This window comes from Lepidochelys kempii, chromosome 3 (assembly GCF_965140265.1).
Source record: "Lepidochelys kempii isolate rLepKem1 chromosome 3, rLepKem1.hap2, whole genome shotgun sequence".
NCBI classification, from domain to species: domain Eukaryota; kingdom Metazoa; phylum Chordata; order Testudines; family Cheloniidae; genus Lepidochelys; species Lepidochelys kempii.
Genome location: NC_133258.1, coordinates 194,331,506 through 194,354,320, shown reverse-complemented (window position 1 = coordinate 194,354,320; position 22,815 = coordinate 194,331,506). Strand labels below are relative to the sequence as shown.

Here is a 22,815-nt window from a genome sequence, read left to right as displayed (position 1 = left end):
TAGGGGTCCAGCCCCCTGGGGGGCTGAGAGCAGGTTTCAGGGGGGCCGCTAAGCAGGGCCAGCATTAGACTTGCTGGGACCCAAGATAGAAAGCCGAAGCCCCATCCCATGGGGCTGAAGCCCAGGACCCTAAGCCCTGCCACCTTGGGCTGAAGCCGAAGCCTGAGCAATGTAGCTTCATGAGGGCCCCTGTGGCATGAGGCCCCCAGGCAACTGTCGTACTTGCTACCCCCTAACATCGGCCCTGGCTTTTATATGCAGAAAGCTAGTTATTGTGGCACAGGTGGGCCATGGAGTTTTTAGAGCATGTTGTGGGGGAGGGGGCTCAGAAAGAAAAAGGGTGAGAACCCCTAAGTCTAAGAGACAAAGAAAAAACAAACAATTAAGTCAATCAGTATTTGACACCAGCACATACTTACAGGGAAACTAGTCAGATTCATGCCAACTTAAGTCATAATGATGATCCAAGTCAGTAATACTGGGCTATGTCTACACTAGCCCTTTTGTCAGTAACACTTTTGTCGGACGGGGTGTGAAAAAAACTACACCCCGGACTGACCTAAGTTTCACCGACAAAAGTGCCAGTGTGGAGATGTCTCCTGCTTAGGCTGCTCGTTGGAGGTGGTTTTAATTTCGCTGGCAGGAGACTATCTGTAAGGTCCGTAGTGTAGACTTAGCCTGAAACCTCAGTGGTTCAGGAGCCAAACTGGCAATCAACATTACCCAGAAGAGTCACAGTAGTATGAATTCATTGTTTTTGTTTACTATTTACACATATTCTCACAGCAAAATGACTGAGAACAATTATTTTATCAGCTACAATTAGTTAGTATCACAATAAAAGTATCCTTATTGGTGAATAACTTATATTGGTGAATAATTAAATCTCACAGTGTTTTAATATCATGTGCTGCAAAGAGCTGCAGGAGACACATTAAAGAGCCACTTGCAATTCGCGAGCCTCAGTCTGAGTATAACTGATCTAAATAGAAGGCATGAAAAGTTTGCTGGACACCTGCTAGCTCAAAGGCTAAATCTATAACTAGGGAGATGCCAAAGACAAAGGTCACAAAAACTCACTGATGAGAAGCCCATCACCATTCTGACCAGCAAATACTGCTAAGGAGGAAGGTACCAAAAATGCTGCCCCTGGATCCTGCTTGGGGCTTCTTGTTTCTTTCCCGTATGTGACAAATAAGTATCTCATAGAATTTCATGCTCCACCCACCCTCTATAGCTATTAAAAGGGACTGTTGTCTCTCTCCTGCTTTCCAGACTCCTGGGGCTACTCCTGCTGGGGCTGGACAGGATCTCCCCCATTTTACAATTCCTCCAGCCTTTATTTTTTGGATGGTCCTTCAGTTCCTCACTCTGAAGCGGCTCTTAGTTTTTCCAAACAGCAGCATGAAATGGACATGGTTCTTCTCAGTTTCACAGTTGCTCACATGGTTCTGGAAAGCAATAGCAGTTAAATTGACCAGAGTCTTATTTCAATCTGCTGGTGTTTGGCCAACCAATGCAAATAGCATTGGCTGAAGAGGTCATTGCACTGGTTCATATTGTTCATATCTGCAAGGTTAAATTTTATCTTATATCAAATGACAGCTTAATTTTTTGGTTCAAGTCCCATTGCTTGTTAGGGCAAGTTATTCACCTGAGGCAAGTAGATTTTTCAAGCTTAAATCAGAACATAAACCACACTGAAGAACTTAATAGTTAACTGAAATACCGCACCAACTCAACGTGTGTTCTGAACATCTTTCAGGACGGTGAAACTCCAAGAGTGGGAGTAATTTGGGGTGGGGAGGATTAGTGTTTAATTTGAGAAAGAGGGAACATATTCAGCACACCTCTGAGTTAAAACAAAATTATTCTGTCCAAATTCATGGTTAAGAGGGATCTGCAGCATGCTCTGAAGTTGTGACATGCCCAATTCACATTTTAGCACCTTCTATGGCATGCTGCGGATAGGACCCAGATGACAAAACTGATTACATTTGCAGGTCTATGCAAAATGCTGCATACATGAACCTCATGTAAAGTTCACATAATTCCTGGAGTGTTTGAATTTCTCCAAATTACTAATTGTACATCTGTGGCAACCCTATCTGTGTTATACTTTTTCAAGGGAAACTCTATCTTAGATTCAATTATCAGCTTAAAATATTTGGTCAACATGACAGAAAGCTGAAAAAAAGAAAAAGTCAACCAAAATACCTATAGCTTTTGCTTGCAAAGCACAGGTTTGGAATCTAGACAAATGTGTATCAGTCATTACTAGCCTAAATTAGAACAATGATCTTTACAATATCAAGCACTGACATGTCTAGGGAACTCATTCTGTGTTTGTAAACCTGAATGGTTTCTTTGAGGTACCAAAACTTGAATGTAGCCAAAGGGCTTGCTGGGAACTGAAGCTTATTACCATACAGGAAAATTTGGATCTGGCAAGCCACTCCCCAGTCAGACAAAAATATTGGGAATATGCCTTTGTATAACAGAATTATTGGCTTCAAGTCCAGAACACGGAAAATGGCTTCGAGATCAGGGCCAAAAAGGGACTAGAGAGAGTTGCTCTCTACTGAATGATTTCATCTGAAGTGTGGTCATACAGAAAAACACAACAACTAGCCACAGGGTTTTGTTTGTTTGTTTGCTTTGTGACTGGAGGGAAAAAAGAGACATTCACCACTTACCATATTTAGAACTTTCAGGCAAATGGCTTTAACAAAGTGAAAGCAAATCTACAATGGGAAGTTACTACACACAGAAAACAGAGGTTTTTCTTGATTATGCACATATAGGAGTTTAGTATAGGCTAGTATTTTGATGATGCCCTTGAATGGATCACAAACCCACATTCCTACAAAGTATCTGTATGTATCGATTTTATCCTAAAATGTCTTGCACATATGTGTGGGTTTACTCCTTTGAGAATTCCCCTCTTCCCTCACTCCCCAAAAAAACAAACCCCAAACCAAAATTCAAGGTCTACAGTTTGTGGCTATAACATTCACTAAATTATTAAATACAAGCTAACTTTCAAAGATACCAGCTGTGATGGTAGTTACTCAGCTTAAATAAAGGAAAGAAATTCAGAGAAGGGTTGGCATCTCCTGTCATTCCTGCACTGACTTATTCATTGCTTTTGCAACTCTAAACTTATGGACAAAGTGCCATTTTAAACAGAACAACCTTCCTTCTTCAGGTGTCTCCACTTTCACCTGTTTGTGACAAAACCATGACACATCTGAACTATTTTAAATATTTGGAGTAATTAGCAATGACTTAAAGTAGATGAGTGAGCACAAGACTGGGAGCCAGGAAACTCTACATTCTCATCATAGGTTTCAGAGTAGCAGCCATGTTAGTCTGTATCCACAAAAAGAAAAGGATTACTTGTGGCACCTTAGAGACCAACAAATTTACTTGAGCATAAGCTTTTGTGAGCTACAGCTCACACTAACAATTTTATTTGAGCATAAGCTTGAAGTGAGCTGTAGCTCACGAAAGCTTATGTTCAAATAAATTTGTTAGTCTCTAAGGTGCCACGAGTACTCCTTTTCTTTTTGCGGATTCTCATCATAGCTCTCATATCAACTCCCTTGGAAGCTTGGGCAAGTAACAGTCTCTCTTCCTCAGTTTTCTCCATTTCTAAAAGAGGGGAATCCCCTAGCTTACAGGGTTATTGAAGGCTTGACTGTTTGTAAAGCAGTTGGAAGATGGAAAAAGAACTATTGTAAATAATGTGATCACAATCTCTGTCATTCCAGGTCTTTACCTCTCCAGAGAAAAGCCTACCAAATGCATCCAACCAATGCTGCTATGTGCACAAATGACAGAGAGAAGAACCCGTAGAATCAAACTCACTAGTAGCAGGACTTGAATCCAGTATCGTGACATGGAATACCATGCCACTCTCTTGTACCGACTCCTCTGAACATACGTGTGTAAATATTTCCAGTTACTATTGTATCTGGCCTGAGGCAACTAATTATTTCAAACAGGCAAGGTTTCCATTGTGATTATTACAACTCCTCCTGTTTTAAAGAGATACTTTCAATGAATTCACAAGTTTGAATGACACATTTAGCAGATGTCAGCCCGTATCATGACTGGTATGCATTAAATAATGAACCTTTATGATCATTAAGATTAAGGCACAGTCCAGATTTCTAATATTCCACTGTGCATACTTTGGAACACTTCTACTGAAGTCAGACCAGGCCTCATTCTACCACCCTTACTCACATTGTATAGCACACCATACTAGGCAAGTGGTGCCATTAACTTCAATAACGCTATCCGCATAGTAAGATATCACATCTTGTCAGCAAGGGTGGGCGAATTAAGCTCCAAGATTTTGCCACAATACGGAGGCCAGGTCTACACTCAAAAGTTAAGTTGACCCAGATGTGTCATTCAGGGTGTGAGAAAATTCCACACCCTGAGCGACATAGTGAAGACGGCCTAACCCCTGGTGTAGCTGGTGCTACGTTGACGGAAGAATTCTTGTCGACCTAGCTACCACCTACTGGTGAGGTGGATTAACTACGTTGATGGGAGAATCCCTCCTGTCACTTTAGTAAGTGGCTACACTGAAGTGCTATAGCACTGCAGCTGTGTCACTGTAGTGTTTCCAGTGTAGACTAGCCCTGAGATAGCAGGATTCTTGTGAATCTGCATATTTGCATACAGAGAAGAACAGATTAGAGGCACAGTAAGGGATACCATGCAGAGGGTGTGCCAAGCTTCACAGCGTACCTAGGACTTTAATTAATAGCAAAATAAGGTTGAGGCAGTGGATTGCTAAGGATCAAGTTTAACCCCTTTGGTGGTTACATGCACATACCATAAAAAATTGGCATAGAGATGTTGCCCTTTTCAGATTATGAAAATTAGTTGGACCTTGGCTTCATGGCCTGTAACACTACATGAAGCAAAAAACGGTCACTCAAATGCACGGCACATTCTATGTCATTATTTAAAGAAAGTGACTAAGCCAACAATTAAACTAGTATCTATAGAACATTCAACAGTTCTGGGGAAAGTTTACATTCAGACAATAACGTCAGGCATTTCTGTTCAGTAGAAAGCGTTGAACTAACCTAATTCTTCATTCTAAATCTGAAAGTAAAGTGTTCTCTACACAATATGGATTTATTTATTTTTTTTGGTTATAGCTTGTGTTTTGATTGGTGGCAGCCATGCTGCTCACCTCATAATATTTTATGTATAATATTTTACCTGAGAAGAAGATCCAGCATTCTTCTATGTTCAAGATGAGTTTTAATGCCACTTTCAAAGTATTCTTAACACTTTGTTCCATTTAACTTTCATTTACGAAATATAAAGGAGGCATCCTCTTTGGACACAAGCTCTCGGCCACCGTCACATGGTCAGCCCCTAAACAACTGTCTTCTCCACATGCAAGGGGTGCACCTCTAGGTGCTCTTGAATATCTTTGCAGGTGACTACATGAGCACAGTAAGCGCAGTTTTGAGCATCTGCTTTACAACACTGAGCTGCCACAATCACTGCAAAGAAAAACACAACCCAGACTACTGGCATAGAACAAGGAAGGGACTTGGTTGAGTATGAACAAGGACATACTGAATCTTATTTAAATGGCAGTCTGAGCTAGGGTAAATCCTGCCAAGTGCTTGGTTTCTGTATAGTAGTTTGAGCCAATTAAAAAAAAAAAAAAGGAACAAACTAATATCCAATATCTTTAAGCAAGAATCCCCTTTAGTGAAGATAGGAGTAAACATTAGGCTACTCTACTGTACCACAGTCTGCATGACTTTGGTTAGTAGCAGAAGTCTCTCTTGCACACAGCCAGGTTACAGAAGCTAAGAGTTACTGTTTTACACAGATCAAAGAGAGAGACTTCTTGACCTCCAAGAAAGTCAAAGTAGCACCAGATGAAAATGTCCCAGTGAAAATTTTGGAGTATGAAGGAATTCCCTACCCGAAGCAAACACCACCTAAACATGGGCAAAGATGACTAAAATGTGAAAGATCACTTTGACTGTTCCAAATAAATCAAACACCTGGTATCTAGCTCTCATATGCTCCATGTGAAATTTTTTAAACAGCAAGTTCACTCATTCTTTGGAAATTTGGAATCCTACAAAAGAAGCAAGTTTTGAGCTCAAAAGGGATCTAAGTCCCACTGACTTTCAATTAAACTTTTGCAAATGGGACTTGCATGCTTTTAAAAATTTTACCCCTTATCAAAATTGTCCTTGGAAATAACTTACGTATTGATTGTTATTATAAATCAGTCATTGAAAGTGCCATTCTTAACTTAAGCAGCATACTGCATGCTAGTTCACATTACAAAGAAACAGACAATAAAAGATGTAATGTTGATCACTGTAACAGGAGTTGGGTGGCCGGGCAGTCTAGTGGTTAGCTCACCTGGCTCTCAGCCCCCTACTGGCTGACTGGCTTCAGCCTTTAAGGCTGGGGTGAGGGGAGGGAGACCCGGGCCCTCTCCCAGGGAGGCGTCCAGGGCAGGGAGTCAAAATCTGCTGCCCTGGGCTACTTCCTACCAGTCTATTCAGTTTGGGGTGTGGCCCCTCTAGTCTAAGCTGCAGGGCGGCTTGCTTCCCACAGGATTCCCTCTGGGACCAGAGGATGCCTTGCTGCGGTCCTAGACTACTTTGGGCAGGACAGCTGCAAGTTGGCGAGGGCAAGCCTCACAATGTTTCTGTGGTTTGCTCACTCAGTTTCCCTATGCTGGGGGTTCCTCTGTAGCCTCCCTTGGCTGGGAAACCAGTACTTACTTCCAGGGGGCTGCCCTGACTGGCAGGCACCGGTGCTCTATCCCTTCAGGCAGAGAGACAACCAGCTTCTGCCTCTTCGCCAGTCAGCCCTGAACGGAAAGTCCTTCTTTTATTCCCCCTCCAGGCCTGGCATCGGCTGCAGGTATAGCAGAGTGGGGCTAGCTGGGCCCAAAGGCTTTCTTTAACCCCTGCTGTGCTGGCTGGCAGTTTCTCTGCTTCATGAAAATCATTAACACCACAGCAAGTTAGAAGAAAATTATTCTAAGGAGCCTAAGACTATTTTCTGTTGAAATGAATAATGAAATAATGAAAACGCATGGGGTCCTTCAGTCATGTTGAAGAGGACTTCAGTAGCATAAAAAGTTGAGGGGCTTGTCCCCCTTCTCATCTTCAGTCGTTGCACTAAGGTGTAGGGTGGAATGCTATTCTTCGTATTTTCACAAAACAATCTTCCCAGCAAATTCACTTGCAGAATGAGCAGGCTGCTGCTCTATAGTGCCATGGATTTATGTTGAGTTCTGTGTACCCTTGCCTACAGCTGCAGCCTTTCATGAAGAAACATGCTTGCCAAACAGACGCACAGATAAGCAAGACATTTAGCTGATTGTCTTAAATTCTCCGGCAAGGTTTACTTTCATAAGATATGTTTGTGGGATTTCTATTTTAAGGTTTGTGGCTAGACCTGAGTGGAAAAAAAGTAACCTCTTTCACAAAAGACTTTGCTACTTGAAATTTGGTCTGAGGGCAAACTATCCTGAAGATGCAGACACTGGAAGCCCAGGGTCCCCAGTGGGCTGCTGATGAAGTGGGAGGGTGAGCTGGCAGGTATGAAACCAGGTATAAGTAATCCACCTCCCAGAGAAGCGGTAGCTAGGCAGACGAAAGAATTTTTCCATCAACCTAGCACTATCTACATGGGGGTTAGGTCGGCTTAACTGTGTTGCTTAGGGGGGTGGATTTTTCACACCCCTGAGCAATGTAGGTGGGTAGACCTAACTCTTTAGTGCAGACCAGAACTAAGCATTATAAGTATTATTTAAGGATAATTATTCCCCTTTGAGAAACATACAGAATATTTTTCTATTAGGTACTCTGGACATCCATGCAGTTTCTACTTCAAGTATTTTATTCAGATATCAAGAATCTATTGGTTGCTGGTGTAACACTATTATTTGCCCACACTTTAATATCCACATTAAATACACCTCAAAGGCACCGGTGTAATCAGGAAAATAAAGTCATTTAACAATTATATCACCAACATCAGTAGAGGGCATATGCACACCAAGGATATTATTTTGTAGCAGTAACATCTAAGAAGGAAGTTACCCCTCATGCTCACTGCTGGTTTATAACAGTGTTCTGCTTGCTCAGATCAAATGCCCAAAGCTCTCTCTTTGAACTAAGTTAAACAGCCACATCTGAACTATGCTGCATGGACTCCAAGGCGCATATATTGTATTCTTCCCATCAAATGAAGATAGTGTATATAAAAAAATATAGCAATGAAATATTTATTGCATGTGTTCTTTTCTGACCTCACAGCATGCTGGGATAAGCTGTTCCTCTAATAACTTGATAAAGGTAGCCTATACTTCCATAGTGATATGAGTGCTCGTGCACACATCCCCAACATGCCAAGCCCACAAGAATTATTTTTCACTAAGCTATTATTAAATATCTGAATGCTATTCAGACTAGGACGCAAGACAGTATGAAATTGTACTACCCTTTTAAAGTGCTGAAATTTGGTATATTTGGCTAGCTTTATTCTTGCATGCGAGAATAATCACGAACTGGTCCAGAGCTACTGAAATTATTTTTAGTTTAGCATCTCATATATATGTGTGCACGTGCACAAGGGAAGAGCACATGAGATAAAAGCCATAGCCAAGCTATCATAAATACAAAATACTTTATGGATCTTAAGTTATCAATAAACAACATATCTCCAAATTCACTACAGTTATTAACTTGGGGAAAATTCTTGGCTACTATTATTTTGAAAAATGAATTAGAAACTGGTTAAATGAATAATCTTTTGAATTAACTTTTTAAAAGTAAATGGTTACAATGTATTTGACAGGTCTGCTTCTTTATGAACATTTCAGTTTGATATATAAAAGGTGTACTTCTTTTCCAGTATGTACTTTTATCAGGCAATTTTGGAGGGGCAGGTACATTGGAATTTTGTTTTTAGGCATTTACCAAAGGTGATCTGCAACAAAATTTAAGTCTGGTCATTACCAATAAGGTCGAGGCATACAGGTTGGAATTTTCAGAGGCACCTCAGGGAGTTAGGCCCTTGGCTAACTTAACTCCCTAGACACCTCTGAAAATCCCAGGCACACCGATTTCTTTTACAGATGCTCCGAAGTTATGTTTCACTGGCTCCAGCTCCAAGTGATGCCACAACTATCAAGAGCCCCACTGGAACCTGGCCCATTAATGGAGACTGTTCCCCCTTCCAGTCATTAGTTGTATACATTATTGAATAGCAAAAAGCTATTTTAAAAGGTTAAGGTTATTCGTAACCAACCACTCAAAAGTCTGGAAATGTCAGGCAACTTTTATTTGATCCCCTGGCGCACATACACTAAGCGCATGTCTACACTGCAATAAAAACATGTGGCACCAACTCTCAGAGCCCGGGTCAGCTGACTTAGACTTGTAGGGCCAAAAATAGCAGCATAGAAATTTTGGCTCGGGCTGGAGCCCAGGCTCCGACACTCTGCAAGAGGGGTACAAAAGACAGCTTCTTGTGTGAAAAGGATTGCAAAACAGACACAAGGATAGAGTCTCACCCTTCTATTTTTTGCTTTTGTCGATTTGTGTCTCACTTAATTATCTTTATGTTTTTAAATCCTCTTTTTGAAAAAGCAATCCATCTAGAATAACTAGAGTGATGATCCCCAGAAACTTTATGACTTATTACATTTAAACTGATGCAAATTATATAAATACAGGAAGAACTTGTAGAAACATGAACTAACTTGACTAATGGCTCAGAAGTAGCTGTTGAGGTCTACTGTGTAATTTGTTTTTAGGAAGTATTTTTAAAAGGCACCTCACCTATGTGATAAGATCTTTAGAGCTATTATAGTTTATGTAAGTACATGGAAGAATGTTAAAAAGAAACCAGTCTTGCAAAACCCTCACTAGTAGACATAGTGCTTACAATGAGAATCTTTCTATGACCTCCTGCAGCATTTGGTCCTCAGTGTGTATATCAGACTCCACTCAGAAAGATGCTACATACATACAATATTGCAGGTCTCAGTAATACAGAGTCCTATCCTGCAGATAACTAAGTAGTTCTGCTGAGATATGGAACTACTTGTTTAAGTAAAGTCACTCATATGCATTAAGTGTTAGTTGGAGCTATCTTTCTTTATTTACATATACGTCTTCAAGGAAAATAAGAATCATGATTTACAAAATTTCCTTACAACCACCACCACTTTCCATTATTAAAATTGTAAGCATTTTAAAAGTCTCTGTTATTTTTGTCTTGTCTCCTATTAGCTTACTTTCTGCATTTCAGTCAGTTGGGACAATGAAAATAGATTTGTCTTCATCACTTTTGTGAAGTCAGTTTCTAATCAATTTTACTTTCTGGTTCTCATGCACAATGCCACAATCTCTGGTTTGAAAACATGATGGGGAAAAGTTTATTTCTTTAAAATAACTGTTTCTATAGGATTTATGTCCCTGGAAGCTTTACTAATCGCCACTTTATAAAAGCTTACTTTTTACAAAATTTAAAGTTTGAACTAATTTGACTGACAGTATCTCTTATTTCTAAATTTAATTGATTTTATTTGGACTAATTATTTGACAACTTTCATTTTAAAACCAAGTTGATTTAAGTCATATGAATACAAAAGAGTATCAAAAGTATTCCTTACAAAAAGGACAAATGCCAACATAATTTATTACCTTTCCTCCTGCCTCCCTCCGGCCACCGATAAAATAAATAGTCTCATTTTAATAGCATGTAAAAAAGGGGAGGACAGGTGAAAGAATACAACTAGCCTGCTACCCTGTTGTGCCAAGTTTTAGTCAGGGGTGAATTATGATGGCATAGTTATGAATCCTGAAATATAAAGTTTTCACTACAAATTGTTAAGTATAAAAGCACCAGCATGCACCACTAAAATATTAAGCGTCAAACTACTACGGTCTGAATCAAACTACTACCACTGACTCACTGGGTGGCCTTGGGAGAGTCACTTAGCCTCTGTCTTAGCTTCCTACCTAAGAGACAGAGTTGGTAATACAAGAGCAAGCCTGCTGTGGCAATGAAGTTAATCTTAGAAATACGGTACCAAACTTTGAACATTTAAAGTTCTATACATTTAACAGAGTCCTTAAAATTAAATAAATGATTTCATAAACTTCTAGGGCTCAAAGGACAAGATGGTCTATTTACCCTCATACAAGCATTTAAAAGTCAGCCTATTTGTAAATAGCTTGCAACAGCCCATGTAGAAGCCATGCAGGAATGTTTGAATTTATGCTCTCATTAACCCTATGGATGCCTCCTAGCATCCTTCCACTGCACTACTTGGCTAACAATATAGGACAAATGTCTAGCTGGTGCTTTGAAAAGCAGTTTTAAAGATTATGAGAGTTATCAGCTTTAGTTCCAGTGTTGTGGGCTGCCAATTCCCACTCTAAAGTCACTAGGAAGAAGTCCTGTTGCCAAAGGAGAAGAGGATGTGCAAGAGGAAATACACTGAGGCCTGCCCCTGCTGCAACCTAATATCGGAGCATTAGCCAACAGAGTCACAACCTTAACTCACTTTTGTCTCAACTTGAGGCAAAACACACTCCTCTTTATATGTTGTAACTTGAAGTATTAGTAACCTTATAGCAGCTTTGGGGCATACCTTTCTGCTCACAAACCACATAAACAGGTAGATTACTTTCCACGTGTTAAAATGCAGGAGCACCAAATTGTTAAGACATGTTAATGGAAAAAAATATACTGAAAACATGGGTGAATTACCTTCCTGGCTTTCACTGAACATAGCACGTGATATAGTCAGCTATGGAAGCAATGTGATAGGGCATTAAAACACCGCTCATAGAGAACATTTGGTGTCACCCAGTAGGGACCACTCTATAGATGCTGTTTGGCAGCACTTCAGCTGCAAGAAACAATTCATTACTGATTTTTCACAATGCAGACCACTCTGCCTGTTTCTGAGTGGTGTTTAAAAGAAAAAAAATAAATACATACAAGAGGAATCCCTAGCAGAAGGGAGAACGGGTGGCCTTTTTGAGTTTGGGTGATCTTTTTAGAACTGCTTTTTCCACTGCATAAGGACAAAAGAAAAAGATACCATATGAGTCAGTGAACTATAGTCTCATCTGGAGACTCTAGTTTAAAATAACCTTTAGGTCACAAGTGAAGTGGTGTTAATGGTATCAATCTAATCCTCAATGTGCATTAATCCAGATAATAAAGCCACAGTTTAGTACAATTACAAATGCTGAAGGCAAGGGAGGAACCAGACTGGTGTTGTAGGCCACAGACAGAGGGCACTTGGTCAGCTGTTTGGGGAAGAACGAAAAGAGATTTCCTCTAGCGTTTGAGACTCTTCAGTGCCATCATCAGACTTCATGAATACAATTTAAAGAAATTTTAATAAAAATGAAAACAATATTTTCCCCACAACAGTAACTACTACACATACCTGTTTAAATAAGTACATTGGCAGTTAAATTATTCAATATTATAAAATTACTGAACAGGAAACTAATCTTGCTCAGCTACTAATAGTTTATTAAAGCGATGCTACGCATTTCAATATATGACAAAAAACAGAGTCCGGGGTGTTTTCTAATAGAATTTAGACTAATTTGAAACTCTAAGCATATTTTTTTATTCTGAACAATACTACTATTAAAATCTAAATGTTTCCAAGTCTTCACATGCATTCAAGTGCAAAGCAGAATTCTCTTACAAATTTAGGCCCTGATCCAGCAATAGGGCTCCAAAAAAGTGCAGGGGTCTGTCTGTACAAAGCAGCTTGCAGGATGGGGACCTTCACTTTCACATCGTACTTACTGATGTTTAAAAGCTGCCATCAGCTTTTGCACAAGACTCTGACTTCAGTGGGAGTCCCTCATAAAGAAAAGGGATGCAGAACATAAATTATCCAAGTGATATCTGGCACAAACGTTACGGCTTTCTACATAGGGAAATCCTCCAGCGCAGCTATAGTGGAAGAATTATTCTGGAATAAAGTCACTTTCATTTCAGAATACAGTGTCCACACAGGGAGTTAAACCAGTATAGATAGAGCAGAACTCTTATAAGTCTTGCAGTATAGCCATGCTGGTCAATTTCCCCATGTAAACAAGCCCTTACTGTGTTTCTTTTTAAATGGGGTTGGGGGTGAGAATTAGTAAGACCAAACAAATGCAAAGGCAAAAGGAAGAGGAAGAAGAAGGGAGAAGAAAGAAGGAAGAGTGTATGGAAGAAGGGATAAGGCAGAAAGCAGAGGTATCAAGGAAGAAAAGCAGGAGGAGTCTGAGGAAAAACAATTGGGGGGGGGAGGGGGAGAAGTGTCCCAAAATCAAGTAAGGAGCTGACTTCACAGACTAAGAGTTTGGAAGATGCCCCTGTATCCTTTGCTCTCACTTGGAGTGAGGAGGGCCTTCATTTCTAGTGGCTGGTTCTGCAGCTGGGAGCTGCTCCTCTTCTTTTCCCTAGGCCTTATGACTGGGGAAAAGTTACAATACCCCCTCTTCAGTTCCTGTTGTGCATAGTGTACATTTGTTGGTGATTCCATTTTCAGTCCATTTCAGTCTATTTGGCAAAGGAAATAAAAGTGCAAGGATTCTCCTTATACTCCTATTTGCTACATTTCAATCCTAAATATTTAATAGCAGTCCAGCGATGAAAGACTTGCAGAGAAAACCAAGAGAATTAGCCATCCATTCACCTCAACTAAATGGATAACTAGCCTAAGTATTGTGTTTCTGGCTCTCTGTGCACAAGATGCAACGCCAGGTAGGCTAGAAATTCACTCATCATTTCATAGATTCTACTAAATGAAACATATACCCTCACATCAGAGCTTACATACCATCATTTCTTGCTGTCTACACTACCATGGCAGTTTAAATACACAGACTCACTAGTTTGTTCAGCAAATAGGTTACGTAACAAAGACTCCACCTGCAGTTTCTGATTATGTAGCTCTGTGTGTACCCATAACATAAACTTGTATTCATGTAAATTTCAGTTTCTCATAGGAAGGCATTATTCTGCCTTTTAACAAACATGCCCAATCCGCTGAAGTCAGCAGGAGCTGCACATATCTTCTTGAGCAGAATCTGGTCCCAAGATACAAGGATATATAGGGTGCAGCCTTGCAAGGCTACAAGTCTTCTTAATCCCTTGACTTCAGTGGAAGTTGAGTGCACCCAGAATAAGACAGGCTTGAGTCCCTGTTTTATACCATTTGCTTTGGATTTGTTCTAAATGGCAACAGTCCCTCTGAAGATATAAAAGGTATTCAACTGCCTGACGACTCCTCTCCCAGGTTTTACCCAACTGGAGGATAATTTCCTCTCCTCCAGCACAGTGCGAGATGATGAGTAGAGTTCATTTAATAAACCTGACAGTGAGTGTTGGGAAGCAGAATAATTGGATGGCTCAAGGGATTTATAGTGGCATTCAGTTGCCTTTTGTCTCAATGCCACTGGTTCTAATATGGCTCAGTCTGAGTGACTACAAGTGAGTGCCATCCAATGGTGGTTTGCTGGCCTAACACACAAAGTTATAATTTAAATCCAGCTCTCAGAGAGCTACATTAAAAACATTCCACTACATTGGAGACTCTTGTTTGCAACGTTAGGATTTAATAAACCCACAGAGGAAATAAACCTTTCAGCCCTAAGTGGCTGTTTTGCCAGGTCAGGAATGGGGCACATTGCAGGGCGGTCCATTGCCACTGCCTGGGCTGCAACTGGTTTATAAGTAGCAAACAACCTCTAGGTCCAGGGCTGTCAACCTGAGAACCACACCTGCCCAGAAACAACAAAAAAGTTTAAAAGGATGTACAGACTATGGACTTTTTTGTCTAACTGAAGTCAAATTATTTGATTCTCCCTTATCACTTCAGCTTCCCAATACCTGAACTTGCTGTTCTGTAAGCTGACCTTGTCTGTAATTCAGAGTCAAGTGCTACCTCTGGTGAGAAATACGGTGCACTTCTACCAGCTCTGTTCCTCCCCTGTTGTCTTGACTTCTCTTCCTCTTGCTTTCTCACTTGACCATGTGCCACATATCCTCCCCATAAACCATTCAGGATGTAGCATAAATACATAAATAAACAAACCTAGGAGTCCCTTTAAAGCCCTGGCCTGGGATAAGGAAGTAGAAGGTGCTAGATTCAATTATCACAGCTCATTAAGAACGTCCCTTGAAAACAGTTAGTTCTCAATGTAACTGAATCCATTAGCTAGTTACTTGTAGTATTTTTTAAAGTAATGTATAAACCTCAGAAATAATCATATTACATTTTTAGGCCACAGAGTGAATGGTTACATTTTGGCAAGCCTGCATTTCCTGTCCCAAGCGCAAGCAATGATGTCACGACACACAGTATGGCCAGTGTCTTCCTGCACAGCTTGTACTCATGACCAAAAAAAAAAAAAAAAAAGCAATCAGTTGTTTATTACATCTAGGAGAAAGCAGTCAGTAATGTGCAATAGACAAAGTTACTATGAAAATGAGACAAGTCTAATTCTAAAGGGCAACCTTAACGCTTCACTATGTTCAGTATTCACAGTAAGCACAGTGATGATTTATTGCTCTTATTTTCAGTGGTGGGTGGGTTTTGGATCGTATCTAAGGGCTTGGCTACACTTGCGAGTTACAGCGCAGTAAAGGAGCCCCGGGCGCACTAGCTCACTACCCGTCCACGCTGGCAAGGCACACAGAGCGCTCTGACTCTGCGGCTACAGCGCTGCTGGTTCTCCACCTCAGCAAGTGGAATAACGTTTGCTGCGCCCCCGCTGGAGCGCCGCGGCACCAGTGTGAACGAGGTGTTGCTTTACTGCGCTCTGATCAGCTTCTGGAAACGTCCCATAGTCCCCTTAAGTCAAGTGGCCACTCTTATCGTTGTTTTTGAATTGCTCCAGGAATGCTGATATGCCCTTTGAAAGCTCCGTTTCTGACAGCTGGCTGTTCTTCTGCTCTGAGACAAAGCAAACCATTAGTGTGGAATGCTCTGTGTGTGTGAGAGGCGCACCGGGGTGGGGGGGAGAAGAGGGAGGTCTGCTGCTGTCTGAACTTACAAGACAGCATGCTGACATGCTCTCAGCCCCCCAAAAACCCACTCTCTCTTCCCCCACATACACACAACACACTCCCTGTCACACTCCACCCCCGCCCCATTTGAAAAGCACACTGCAGTCACTTGCATGCTGGGATAGCTGCCCATAATGCGCCGCTCCCAATGCCGCTGCAAGTGTTGCAAATGTGGCCACGCCAGTGCACTTGAAGCTGTCAGTGTGGACAGACAGCAGCGCTTTCCCTGCTGTGCACTCTGAAGGCTGGTTTAACTCAAAGCATTCTACATTTGCAAGTGTAGCCATGCCCTGACAATAAAACCAGCTGCAAAACATGCCAATGCAAAGTTAATATTCCACTTTAAACTGTTATTTGAAACATTTCAAGAGGATTGCTAGTCATATTTGCAAAGTTTGGGATGTGTCTACTGTTTCTAGGACCAAGTTTCTGCAAGGTCAGCGCACCATGGCACAATTGCTACAGACTTCCATAAAGCAACTTTGACACTTCTAATCAGAGTCACAAACTATTTGCTCCCCAGCCAACTTAATGCCATGAATAAGCTACAGGTGCCTGGTGGAGGAGCTAAGGCCAGTTTATTTCTGAAGGAGAGCATCCACACAAGGTGTCAAGGTTCCTTCCCCACTCTGAACTCTAGGGTACAGATGTGGGAACCCGCATGAAAGACACCCTAAGCTTATTCTTACCAGCTTAGGTTAAAAACTTCCCCAAAGTACAAACTTTACCTTGTCCTTGAACAGTATGCTGCCACCACCAAGCGTTTTAAACAAAGAACAGGGAAAGGACCACTTGGAGACTTCTTCCCCCACCAAAATATCCCTGCAAGCCCTACTCACCCCCTTTCCTGGGGAGGCTTGAGAATAATATCCTAACTAATTGGTTACAAAATCATCAAAGACCCAAACCCCTGGATCTTGGAACAATGGAAAAATCAGTCAGGTTCTTAAAAGAAGGATTTTATTAAAAAAAAGAAAGGTAAAAATCATTTCTGTAAAATCCGGATGGAAAATACTTTACAGGGTATTCAGATTCAAAACACAGAGGATCGCCCTCTGGGCAAAACCTTAAAGTTACAGAAAACAGGAATAAACCTCCCTCTTAACACAGGGAAAATTCACATAAAACAAAAGATAAACTAATCCGCCTTGCTTGGCTTACCTATACTGGAGACTTGGATTAGGATGGGTTGGAGAAGATGGATTTCTGTCTGGCCTCTCTCAGTCCCAAGAGAGAACAACCACCTAAACAAAGAGCACAAACAAAAGCCTCCCCCCCCAAAGATTTGAAAGTATCTTGTCCCCTTATTGGTCCTTTGGGTCAGGTGCCAGCCAGGTTAGCTGAGCTCCTTAACCCTTTACAGGTAACAGGATGCTGGCCAGGAGGGATTTTATAGCACTGTATACGGAAAGGTGGTTACCCTTCTCTTTATATTTATGACACAAGGGTTTAATGTGCTATATCTTCACATTTTAAGTTAATTTGTCTTAACTTTCCTGAGTGTCCCCATATAGACAAGCCCCGAGACTAACTTAATTATCTTGACACAGTACAACAAACAACACTACACACAAACAAATCTCATTTTCTGACCTTTTCCATTTAATTACTTCCTGTGACTTCTTCTGGAACTGGGGGTATGCATTATGCTCAATGAAAGTAGCATTAAATATAACTGAATCTTTTTGTACATGCAAATTCTGATGGAATCTTATATTCTTCCCAGTGAAACCTGTAAACACAACACCAGCAATGTGCATTTAGGATTTGAGTTACATACTACCTGCCCATTTCTTGAAAATAAATTAACATCTGTACAGAACACAGAATCAACTAACCTATAGTCTTCAATTCTAAAGACAATTGTAGTGGAATGGCCCAGAGGAACATGGAATTTAACATTTTTTTTTTATATATCTCCTAGCTTCAACTCACTCAACACTACATCTTAATTAGGTTTAAGTTTTATTAAATATTCGCAAGCCCATTAACACCAACATGAATTAGAAGTACTGTGGTGATATGCAGATGGGGAAAGGAATGGGGACAGAAATAAAGCTCTAGAAGCAGAAAGAGGCATTCTGTGCAATGACAAATGCACCTTCAAATATTGATCTTAATGTTTCAAACACTCAGTTTGGATTTACAAATGGTTACAGAGTTGTTCCAAAGTTTGCTCAGCTCAATACACTAAAACAAAAACAAAACAAAAAATTACCTTGAAAAAGGTTGTTTTAGAATTCATCTCAACAGTGGCCATTTTTGTAATCTAGTTACATTTGCTCGTAGTGTACTCAGTGAAACTAGAATAACTAAGCAAATCAGAGCCAGATATCAAGGGCAAATAGAAGAGCTTATTACCACTGTTCGGCGAGCTTAAGGAAATTGATCAGAGTATTGGTCCTTACTTCTTTATCCTGAAGTGAAAAACAACGTACAAGTCACTACTTCAGCAACACTATCCATCAGTTTAGGACAGGAGGTGAAGAATTACTTATAAAGGAAATTACAGAGAATATTGAGGCAAGTCATAATGTAAACTGCCTGAGTTGTACTGCATCAAGCCATGTTTCACCAGAACAAACAAGAATACTCTCGCAAATACTTGCTCAGGATGTTTAACGACCACAAGTGGTCAGGACCTTTGTTTTACATTTGACCTGAAAGGCAGCACCTCCAATAGCCATGATGACAATTAGCACTACACGGGGAAACTGGTTCAACAGTAACTCAGACTAAAGAGCGCTGCCCACTGAGGCTCCAGCACCACTTCCACTCGCCCATGAGATTTTCTTGTACATCACACATTTAAGTAATGGCCAGGGACAGCTTTGCTTGGTTAAACTGTGACGATCCCAGGGCAAACTAGTGTGGCATTGCTTCCCGCCCCCTGGCAAAAAAACCCTGTCAAAATAAAATAGTCATGAGTTAGTTTCCTTTTTAAAAGCGTGACCGAAATGTAAGTCTAAACAGTGGGACAGTTAAAGGGGAAAATGATTCTAAAACAAATCAAAATGAACCACTGAAAAACAAAGCATCAGATTTCTGAACAGAATTCTCTCAATTTTGTAATATGCTGTTTTAAATCAACATCCATCCTGGCACCAACCCCCAAATGCACTTAGAATACTCTGTCTTCTAATACCATAAAAAGTACAATATTGTTTAATTAGATAAAAGAGCATAAATACATAACCACTAACCACCTTAATCCACTGTAAACCAGAAAGTTAATTTCTCCACTACAGACTAACTGTGCTTAGACGTGGCCTAATAGGCTGGAAAGCGTGGCAACCATTTTTTGTAATACTACTAAAAAACCCACCTTAGAGTTTGTTTGTTTTAAACCTAACTTAATTACTGGAAAAAATGCATACGATAAACTGGACTCTTACGTGGAAGAATTGCCATAGTCTGCTAGACTTCAAAATAATTTATTATTAATCTAGCCGATCACAATTTCAGAAGCTATGCATATAGTTTACAGCTTCTCCATTGAGAAATGTGAAAAATATAATCCCTCTTAACACCTGGGTTGAAGTTAAAAGCCATTTCCTTCACCACTCTTTCTGCCTCAACCTGATTTAGTGTTGGTTCGGTTTTTAGTTATAGTGATAACATTTGACACTCCACTGAACTACCATTTTTATTGTAAACAGGAATAAAGCTGTACATTTTTTACAATGTTTTAAAGTACCTGTGAGCAGCTGGGTATTTTAAGTATGGGGCTAATGCCAAATACTGGAGCATATATCCATTTTATATGCTGAGACTCACTTTTCTGTCTGACAAACCCAGAAAAAGATAGCCAGGAACAATGTTTTGGTGAGTACATCTCTTAAATAGGTTTCTGTAATATTGCAGTAACATCTTTGTTAATTTATTTTTGAGACCAGTCTTCTCAATAATTATGAAATAAATGCAAACATGGCATTCCCAGCATTTACCCACAAAACAATCTTGTAGAAGTATTAATCTATTTATTTGCAAATACTGTTAACACTGACAGGTTTAACTGGAGAACAAGAAAAAAGCATTACAATATTGGAGGAGTTCAGCTCTTTCTACTCTGTTGCTATTGAAATAGAAATGTCATGCTAACAGTCTGAGTTGTATATTAAATTAAATATCTTGTTCATTTTATTGATGACTACTGCCATATTGCACTGCAGGAAGGTTACATACCTAAGACTTAACTTGATCCTGCAAACACTAAAGAACATGTGCTTTATGTAAATTTAAACATGCATGTAAGTGACTGCAGAATCCGAGCCATTATTATAATTGCCACAATGGAACAGTTGAATAAATTATACTACAATTCCTTTTTTCTTCAACCATGTCAAATCAAGATTTCTGGACAAAATGTGAGGGCATGGGTCTGAAGAACTCATTACTAAATATGCATACAAAGATTGTAAGCTGTGGAAAGCAGAGGGTAGTGCACTTTTAATAGGCATTTCCCCACACCAATTACTTTTAAGCAGAGTCCAATGTTATTTGATGGTTTGACATTTAACCTTTTATTTAGGTCTACTACCATTCCTTGCATATGATGGGCAAGGTTCATTATTTGCAGTGGAATCCCCTAGTCAAGTGTGGATACCGCATTCCTGCACCAATCTTCACGCAAACGAAGAGGCAGGAACCGCTCTTCCAAACGCGTTGATGGCCACCCAAATTAGGGGCAACAGTAACAATATGCTCCCCACGCCTGCGAGATTACACCTTCGACATCGACCGCACCTCGCCTATGCTGCAAAACTGAGTCACTTCCCCTTCAGCGGAGCGCATGGAGGAGGAGGTGGTTTGGGGCCCACGAGTGTTGTTTTTTCTGTAGAGGGAGAGTTTCCTAGCCAGGCAAAGCCGCTCCCCGCCAGGCCCTGCGGGCAGCAGCCGCGCACCAGGCAGCCGGAGCGAGTGAATGGGACAGGCTGAAGGTTACCGGATTTGTGAATGCCAGGATCATGTGACAATAACGGGAACCGTCCTATTCACAAACAGCCGCCGCCGCCGCCGCCGCGCCACTGGCTGAGCCGGCCCACGGGGCAGGGAGAGGCGAGCTCTGCCCCTGCCCGCCTCCAGCCGTGCACCCTGCCCGGCGGGGGAGGCCGAGCCCGGCGGGGGAGGCCGAGCCCAGCCCCAGGGCAGGCTCCGCGGGGCTGTTGCAGGGCCCGCCGGCAGGCCAGGCACGCTCCGCCGGGCGCCCCGGACCGCCCCGTTCGCACGGGACCGCCGCCGCCCCAGGCCCAAGCCGCTGCTGGGTCTCCGCGGCAGCCCCGCGGGGCCGCTCCGCCAGCGGCCAGCCCCGCACGCCGCGCCAGGCCCTCGCCTGTCTGGACGGGGCTTTTTTTTTTTTTTTTTTTTTTATGAATGAAAATGTGGTATGCAAATGAGGGCGATTCAAGAAAAAAGAAATGGCGGATGTGAGGGCTGCAGCGCGCACACCCCGGGGGAGGGGACTGCCCAGGCTGGAGGCACGGGCCGGGGGCTTCCAAGAACCAGGCTGGGAGAGCCGGGAGCGGGGGGGGGGGGGCAGGGTTAGTAGGACCGTTCATATGGCCCAGGCACAGACAACACACTGGGCCTCCCCGGCCGCGGGACCTTCCTGCCCCCTCCCCGCCAGCAACAAAGGCTGCAGAGACACGCACCGTGCACCCAGCGCACCCAGCAGGGGCCCTGCAACCAGCAAAGGGGGGCGGGGGGGGGGCGCACAGGCTGGGCATGGCTGCAGGGCACAGCAGGCATGCACCGCCCCCGCTGGCTTGGCCCGGGGTACCCCCCAGCAGCCCTTCCACGCACAAGTGCCGTAAGTTTGCCCCCCCCCCCAGGTGTTTCTCTCCCGTCACTTACTCGTCTGGGTGGGTTTCCTCGGTCATTTTCTCCACCTCTAGGCTCATCCCCCGCCGCGGGCAGCCGGGCTGCGCCTCCGCATCTTCCCGGGCTTCACATTGCGGGGGAGGCCGCCCGGCTGCGGGCGGGGGCTCGGGGCGGGCCCGGTCAGCGGGCGGCGGCACGAGGAGCAGCAGCAGCAGCGGCGCCCGGGTGCAGCCGGCGGCCCCGCGCGAGCCCCATCCCCGCCTCAGTCACTCCATGGCCGAGGCGCGCGCCGCCGCCGACGGCAGGAGGAAGCTGGGCGGAAGCGATGACGTGATCGGGCAGCCCCGCCGCTGCCAAAGCCGCCGCCGCGCGGCAGCCTCCACGCCCGCCGGAGCGCGGGGACTGCGGAGCCCGAGCGAGCCGGGGAGGGGCGGAGACGCGTCTGCGAACTAGGACCTCCTCCTACCTCCTTCTCCGGCCGGCCGGGCCCAGCCGCGCTCGGCGTGCACGGGGCGGCGCTGCGCCAGCCCCCGCCCGCCGCCTCTGCTCCCCGTAGTGCCGGCCGGGCCCCTCCCGCTGCGTGGGCTCCCCCCCACTCGTGTAACCCCGGCCGGGCCCCTCCCGCTGCGTGGGCTCGCCCCCCCCCACTCGTGTAACCCCGGCCGGGCCCCGCCCGCTGCGTGGGCTCGCCCCCCCCCACTCGTGTAACCCCGGCCGGGCCCCGCCCGCTGCGTGGGCTCGCCCCCCCACTCGTGTAACCCCGGCCGGGCCCCGCCCGCTGCGTGGGCTCGCCCCCCCCCCCACTCGTGTAACCCCGGCCGGGCCCGCCCCGCTGCGTGGGCTCGCCCCCCCCCCACACTCGTGTAACCCCGG

General features: G+C 43.2%; 1 protein-coding gene across 2 annotated transcripts in view; it reads right to left on the bottom strand.

The window, feature by feature from the left end:
- The window catches only part of SPRED2 (sprouty related EVH1 domain containing 2), an 82,279-nt gene extending 59,867 nt beyond the window's left edge, over window positions 1-22,412 (bottom strand). For both annotated transcript variants that reach the window (XM_073339468.1, XM_073339469.1), the window contains exon 1: window positions 21,976-22,412. In XM_073339468.1, the coding sequence (XP_073195569.1) occupies window positions 21,976-22,022 (47 nt within the window). In that variant the 5' untranslated portion in view covers window positions 22,023-22,412. The remainder of the gene's footprint in view (window positions 1-21,975) is intronic.
- Between the last annotated feature and the right edge of the window lie 403 nt (window positions 22,413-22,815).